The sequence below is a fragment of the Mus caroli genome, unplaced genomic scaffold (genome assembly GCF_978045245.1).
Source record: "Mus caroli unplaced genomic scaffold, Mus_caroli_1 scaffold_11, whole genome shotgun sequence".
Taxonomy (NCBI): Eukaryota; Metazoa; Chordata; class Mammalia; order Rodentia; family Muridae; genus Mus; species Mus caroli.
The window spans coordinates 18844708-18852858 of NW_028227266.1; the positions used below are offsets into that span (position 1 = coordinate 18844708).

General features: G+C 49.1%; 1 protein-coding gene across 1 annotated transcript; it reads left to right on the plus strand.

Annotated features, from left to right (window-relative positions):
* Window positions 1-593: 593 nt before the first annotated feature.
* On the plus strand, window positions 594-7727 carry Tspan16 (tetraspanin 16). The gene is given in 6 exon segments (XM_021171930.1): window positions 594-626; window positions 628-710; window positions 6105-6178; window positions 6181-6209; window positions 7526-7546; window positions 7548-7727. Coding segments are annotated over 6 exon segments (420 nt in total).
* Window positions 7728-8151: the final 424 nt, after the last annotated feature.

Sequence of the window (8151 nt, forward strand, 5' to 3'; positions counted from 1 at the left end):
CTGAGCCACATCCTCAACCTAAAAAGTTCTGCCTTCTGTTCTACAGCTATGAGAATGCTTCCACATCACCACTGCTTCTCAGTATTACCCGTTTGGTCTTTTTGCAGATTTTTTGTTTGTTTGTTTGTTTGTTTGTTTGTTTGTTTGTTTGTTTTTTGAGACAGGGTGTCTCTGTGTAGCCACGCCCAGCTTTGCAGATTTTATTATCCTCTGCTTCCCTCTGGCCCCACCCAGGAAGACTCCCACTCGCATCCTGTGGTGGCTTGTTTATGCTTGGTCCAGGGAGTGGCATGATTAGAAGGTGTGTCACTGTGGGTGTGGGCCGTAAGACCTCACCCTAGCTGCCTGGAATTCTGCTGTATTCTGCTAAAAGCTTTCAGATGAAGATGTAGAACTCTCAACACCATGTCTGCCTGGATGCCGCCATGTTCCCGCCTTGATGATAATGGACTGAACCTCTGACCCTGTAAGCCAGCCCCAATTAAAGGTTGTCCTTATAAGAGTTGCCTTGGTCAAGGTGTCTGTCACAGCAGTAAAACTAAGACAGAGCCCTGACCTCCTCCTGTCGTGTTTCTGTTCTCAAGGTGCCTGGTATGCCGCTCACTGGCCTGCCTCTGGGGGGTCAACTGTGGAGAGGCCACACTGATGGCGGTCCTAGGGATGTCCTCGGTCTACCTCTTTCACTTTGGTTACCTGAGCCTGGGAACAGGGTGCATCACCACAGAGCTTAGCCTTGCCAGTGTGGAGCAATTAAGAAGGCAGAGGCTTGCTCCAGACGGTAAGTAGGATCCACCTCATATACCATATTCTGCAGTGTGCGTCCATCATATACCATGCTCTACAGTGTGACTCCCGTGTATAACGCATTCTACAGTGTGCCTCCCTGAAATACCATGTTCTGCAGAGTGATTCCCTCAAATAGCATGCTCTACAGTGTGCATCCCTCATATACCATGTTCTACAGTGTGACTCCCTCAGATACCATGTACTACCGTGTGCGTCCCTCAGATACCATGTTGCATAGTGTGACTCCCTCACATAGCATGCTCTACAGTGTGGCTCCCTCATATAACATGTACTACAGTGTGCCTCCCTCAGATATCATGTTCTACAGTGTGACTCAGTCACATAGCATTCTCTACAGCGTGCGTCCCTCATATACCATGTTCTACAGTGTGAGTCACTAACATAGTGCATAGTCTACAGTGTGACTCTATCACAATGCTCTACATTGTGCCTCTCTTAGATATCATGTTCTACAGTATGACTAGCTCACATAGCATGCTCTACAGTATGCATCCCTCAGATATGTTCTATAGTGTGCCTCCATGAGATACCATGTTCTACAGTGAGACTCCCTCACATAGCATGCTCTACAGTGTGCATCCATCATATATCATGTTCTACAGTGTTTGTCTGTCATATACCATGTTCTACATTGTGACTCCCTCATATACCATGTTCTACAGTGTGACTCCCTCATATACCATGTTCTACAGTGTGTGTCTGTCATATACCATATGCTACAGTGTGAGACGCTCACATAGCATTCTCTACAGAGTCACTCTCTCACATAGCATGCTCTATAGTGTGCCCTCCCTCAGATATCATGTTTTAGAGTGTGACTAGATAACATAGCATGCTCTATAGTGTGAGTCTCTCATATATCATGTTCTACAGTGTTACTCCCTCATATACCATGTTCTACAGTGTGACTCCCTCACATAGCATGCTCTACAGTGTGATTCCCACAGATACCACGTACTACCTTGTGCGTTCCTCAGATACCATGTTGCACAGTGTAACTCCCTCACATAGCATGCTCTACAGTGTGCGTCCCTCATATACCTTGTTTGTTTATTTATTTATTTGTTTATTTATCTATTTATTAGGTATTTTCTTCATTTACATTTCCAATGCTATCCCAAAAGTCCCCCCCCCCCCACTCCCTACCCACCCACTCCCACCTCCTGGCCCTGGCGTTCCCCTGCACTGAGGCATATAAAGTTTGCAAGACCAATGGGCCTCTCTTTCCAATGATGGCCGACTAGGCCATCTTCTGCTACATATGCAGCTAGAGACATGAGCTCCAGAGGGTACTGGTTAGTTCATAATGTTGTTCCACCTATAGGACTGCAGACCCCTTTAGCTCCTTGGGTCCTTTCTCTAGCTCCTCCATTGGGGCCCTGTGATCCATCCAATAGCTGACTGTGAGCATCCACTTCTGTGTTTGCTAGGCCCCTGCATAGCCTCACAAGAGACAACTATATCTGGGTCCTTTCAGCAAGGCCCTGCCGTGTACTCCTCTTCAATGCATGGGTTCCCAGCACTTTCCTCCACAGCCCTTGTTTTATTTTGTATTGTATTTTTATTGAGACTTTAAAACAAAACAAATCAGGGTCTTACTACGTAGCTTAGGTTAACCCCAAACTCAAGGACCCACCTGTATCTGCCCTCCCCTGCCCCTGTGCTAAGAATAAAGGTGCTCACTCCCACACTGGCTTCATACCTGGATCTTTTCTTTTCTTTTTTTTTTTTTTTGTTAAAAGATTTATTTATTTATTTATTATATGTAAGTACACTGTAGCTGTCTTCAGACACTCCAGAAGAGGGCATCAGATCTCATTACAAATGGTTGTGAGCCACCATGTGGTTGCTGGGAATTGAACTCAGGACCTCTGGAAGAACAGTCGGGTGCTCTTACCCACTGAGCCATCTCACCAGCCCCCATCCTGGATCTTTTCTTTCCTTTTTTCCTGAGTCAGGGTCTCATCTAGCCCAGGCTGGCCCTGGTCTGGCTAAGTAGCCCAGGATGACTTTGGGTCTCTGTTTCCCCCTTTTCCACTTTTCAAGTGTGCAGAGTTCAGGCGCCTGGTTTCCTTGTTTGATTTTGGTACCCATCGGTGGCTGAGGCTTGTCTGCTCTCATCGTCCTTTCCTCTTCATCGACCTTGTCCACCATATGCACCTCCTTTGAGGTCTGCCCTTCAGCTTCGCAAGATAGCTTCCCATCTAACAGGCCAGCCGGCATCCTGGAAACAATCTGGGAAGAACAAAACCCAGCAACCTCCCACCCCACCCAGGTCTGGGTTCTTTCAAACTGGAGCTGATCAGAGTGGGAGTGGGGCAGGCCAGGAGAGCGCTCCCCTCCTCTGCCCCACCTCCTCTGCACCATGTCCCTGCATCTACAGAGCAGGCTCCCCACCCCGCCCCTCTCTGCTCTCCAGTTTCTGGTTGTCATTGCTGAAGTCGGTGGCTTCTGTGGTGCTTGGATGCTTTCCACTTGTAAACACACAATTGCTAAGTTACAGGAAAGACAGAGAAGCCATAGAGGTCTGTCCCCAAAGCCACCCCTACTCCATGCCCTCCCTTGACACCCAGAAGTATGGAGACAGGGGACTCTGGGGTGGGGAGGGGACCGCAGGGACCTGCCACCATCCAACTTGTCTTCTTCAGGGAGGCAGGAGGTGATGGGCAAGGCAGGTAGGCACATTTGTAAAATTGTAAAAGATATCCGAAGATCAGGGGTATAGAGATGTCTTAGCTGAGAGTCCCTGCCTAAAATCCCCAGTGAGGGGTTTACTCTCCTATCCTGGTTCAGACAGAGGCTTTAAACAGTCCTGTGGTGGCTGGGTGGTGATGGCGCACACCTTTAATGCCAGCAGAGGCAAATGGATCTCTGTGAGTTCCAGGATAGCCAGGCCTACACAGAGAAACCCTGACATGAAAAACAAAATAAAACAAATCAAGTCATGTGGTTTACTTGGGAGGTGATGACAGGACACGCTATGGGGACAGGAAAAGTAGGTTACTGGGCCAGACACAAAACAGGAAACCCACGTAAATGCCTGGAGAACGCTCAGCCCATAGGCTGCAGGTCCAGCAGGTCCCATCCCCAGCACCGTATGAACCAAACATGGTGGGTGGTGTACTTCTGTGATCTCACACCAGGGAGATGTGGAGGCCATGGGATCTCTGAGACCTGTGGGCAGCCGGTCTAGACCTATCAGTAAGCTCTGAGCCAGTGCGTGATCCTGTCTCAAAACACAAGGTGGGGCTAGCAAGATGGCTTCCTGGGAAGAGAGGTTTCCCGCCAAGCAAGATTCAAATGATGGAAGATAAGAACTGACTCCTCTAAGCTCTCTTCTGACCTCCAGAAAATAAACCTGTGTCTGAGTTACTGTGCTCAAGGGGATGAGGAGCCAAGGTCTCGCTTCACCAACTCACAGTGGGTGCATCACATGAGGGCTGTGTGCAGGGGCCGAGGGAAGGAAGCCCACCCTGGTGGCCGCTGGCAGTCAGGCCACTGTGAGAGAAATGAGGGACAGTGGAAACCCACCCTCGCAGAGAGAGCTTGTGAGGTCAGTCACCCTGACACACTGGGACATGAAACACAGGACCAGTCACCCTGTAAGTTGGCGTGTTGTAAGGGGAGATTGGGGAAAGTGGTGGAAAGGAACGGGTTTCATGGTTGGTCCTCTAGACTGTTCGTTTTGAAGATGACACCGTACCATTGCTGTGGCAGGGGAGGCTTTAAAAGACAGGACCTTCAATCCCTATGTAGCTGAGGATGACCTGAACTCCTGATATTTTTGTCTCCATGTCCCTGGTGATGGGCTTACAGGTCTGTGCCACCATGCCTGGTTTGTGTGGTGGTGAGGACTGAACTGAGAACTTCATGGACGACAGGAAGATGCTAACTAACTCAGCCACATCTTCAACAAGCCCACTCCAGTATTTCAAAACCTTTACTTAAAAAAAAAATGGAGGCCAGGTGTGATAACATATGCCTTTAATCCCAGCACTAACAAGGCAGAAACAGGTGGGTCTCTGTGAGATTGGGGCTAGCCTGGTCTACATAAAGAATTCCAGCCCAATCAGGTTTGGAGATTTATTGAGACTCTGTGTTAATAAATAAACAAATAATATAAAAAGCAAAATCTAAACTTGGCCTTTAAGTGTTCCAAGAGGCCGGGCGTGGTGGCGCACGCCTTTAATCCCAGCACTCGGAAGGCAGAGGCAGGCGGATTTCTGAGTTCGAGGCCAGCCTGGTCTACAAAGTGAGTGCCAGGACAGCCAGGGCTACACAGAGAAACCCTGTCTCGAAAAACCAAAAAAAAAAAAAAAAAAGTGTTCCAAGAGAAATTTGGTTGGTAAAAGTAATATTTAATGCTGTCTTCTTTCTCTCTGAGATGCGGTCTCATGTAGCTCAGGCTAGGCTACTCACTAAGTAGCTAGGTTGACTACGAACTCTGGACCCTTTGCATCTATCTCCTCAGTGCTGGAATTACCTGACTGAACAGGGAGTGGCAGCCAAGAGGGGGAGTAGCAGGCCTGCAGGTGGTAGGAAAGAGCAGGTGACCAGGCAGACCAGATGTGCTTGTCTGCAGACTCCTGTTCTCCAGCCAGAATGTTTCAGTTCTAGCCCAGAACCATGAGGAAACGGAGAGAAAGTGAAGGTAACCAAGGAACCCCCCCCCCAATTCTTACTCTAGCCCCAAGAAATAAACCTTAATAACCCTGGTGCTGGCTGGCAGCCGTGGCGCATGCCTTTAATCCCAGCACTCGGGAGGCAGAGGCAGGCAGATTTCTGAGTTCGAGGCCAGCCTGGTCTACAGAGTGAGTTCCAGGACAGCAAGAGCTACACAGAGAAACCCTGTCTCGAAACAAACAAACAAACAAACAAACAACCCCCCCCCAAAAAAAAAACCAAAAACAATCAACAACAACCAAAACCAAAAACCAAAACCCTGGCACTCAAGAGGTGAGAAGTTCAAAGTCAGCTTTGGGTACATAGTGCATCAGAGGCTAGCCTTAGGTATGTGAGACCTTGTCTCAAAGAAAAGAAGAAACAAAGAGAAGGAAGGGAAGGAGGGAGGGAGAAGAGAGGAAGGAGGAGAAGGAAGGATGGAAGAGAGAAGAAGAAGGAGATGGGAAGAGAGGGAGGGGAGAAGGAGGAAGTGGGGAGGAGAGAGGGGGCAAGAAGGAGGAACGGAGGGGGCGAGAGAGGAGGGAGGGAGGGAGGGAGAAGGAGGGAATGGAGGCAGGAGGCTCTCTCCATCAGTGGCTCCCTTTGCTGCTTCTGCTTCTGGTCTCTCTTGGAAGGTTGGAGATGGCCTCAGAGCACACATTGCTGACCCTGAGGAGGAATCACTGGGATTGCAGTGAGCCTGGTGACTTCACTCACAGTGGAACATTGCCACAGAGAGGGTGTGTCGTGCTCTTTATTATACAGTACCACTGAAATAGACACAACGGGGAAACATCATTTAACTGTTTTGTTGTGCTGCGGACGGAACCAAGGAAGACCCACAGTTAGACAAACAGCCACCAAACTATTCTCCCAGGCACATTTTAACTTTTAAAAAAGGAAGTCTCCTGTGGCCCGGCCTGGACCTCACTACTATTGGCTCTGGTGGAGATGACTCTGGGCCTCCTGCAGGAGTACCCTGTGCAGGTTTACAGCCTGTAGTACTCTCCAGCCTTCTGAGCAGACAATCTCAAGGCCCTGACCAAGTTTGATGGACCGTCAGTCACCATGAGAGAGAAATGAGCCCCTGCTGGTTCTCTGTATTGAAGTGCTCCATGTCCAGATTCAGACAACATGGATTGTAAAGATTCAATAAAGCTGGCAAGATGGCTTGGTAGTAAAAGGGCTGTGTACCTGAGTCCAGGTCCTGGGACCCACGTGGTGGGAGAAGAGAGCTGACTCCTGAGGTTGTCCCGCTCTATACACCATGTAGTGGAACAGAGGTGGAATAATAATAATAATAATAATAATAATAATAATAATAATAATAATAAATGAAAAATAAAGAAAATCTAGGCTGGGCGTGGTGGCACACACCTTTAGTCCCAGCATCCAGAAGGCAGAGGCAGAAGCATCTCTGTACGATCCAGAGGCATCACCAGCTCCATGCAGCCAGGGCTACACTGTGAGACAAAACAAAAATTGTATGTAAAAGAACTGATGTGGTGGGTCACTCAGCACTTGGGAGGCTGAGGCAGGAGGATCATCATGAGCTCAACACCAGCCTGAGATCAGACTGGGAGGTGACAGAGGCAAAGACCTTGTGAGTCAGGGCAAAGAGGCTAGTTTCTACCCCATGAAATGGTGTCGGGACATTTAGTGGGAGCCCTGGGAGAGGAGTGTGGCAACTCTGTGGAGACTGGTTTCCCTGGTGTCGCTTTATTGTTTAAATAACAAATGTGAACGAGTGTGCACAGGTGTGTGCGCGTGTGGACGCCACAGAAGCACATCAAGTGTCCTGCTCCAGCATGCCCCCACCCCTGTTCCCTTCAGACCGGGTCTCTCACTGAACCCGGATGCCAGGCTGGCCGCGGCATCCAGCGAGTCCCCTGTCACTGCCCTCCAGCTCTGCGGTTGCAGGCACACGTGGCGTGCCTGGCTTTTGACAAGGTTTGGGGATTCTCTCTCAAGCCATGCTTGTGCAACACGTGTCCCCACCACTGAGCCACCCCACAAGTCCTTGCGGGGAGTCACCAGTACTCCTTGTCTTACGCAGCTCAAGTGCTGTGGGCCGAATAACTAACTACACAGAGTTCTCTGGCTCTTCCTTTCATGTCACAACAGGTCACACCTATCCCAGGACCTGTTGTAAATCCATAGACACTGCCAACTGTGATGGGCATGTTGTGTCCTCAGATGTCATTCACCAGGAGGTTTTATTAAGTGTCATGTTAGAGACCCTAGGATCTCATGGCTGATCTGTGGGAACCCTGGCCAAGCGCTTGGGGGAGAGAGAGGTAAACTCACTGGGTGTTCAGTTCATTTTGATAGTATCCCTTTGGGCTACCAAGTCAGCTTTCTGATATGGTAACAAAACACCTGAGACCATCAACTGAAAAAGCGAATATTAACTGGCTAGGGTGATCACACCTATAATCCCCAGTACTGAGGAGGTGGAGGCAGGAGGATTACTGTGAGTCTGAGAGACCAGCTGGAACTACTGCAAGAACCTAGCTTAAAAAAATAAAAAGGAGGAAGGCTGGCAAGATGGCTCAGTGGGTAAAGGTGCTTACCACCAAGCCTGATAGGACTTGAGTTTGATCCCTGGGACCCACTTGGAAGAAGAGAGATCTGTCATCCCCAAGTTATCCTCTGACCTCCATCTGCACTCCATAGCACGTG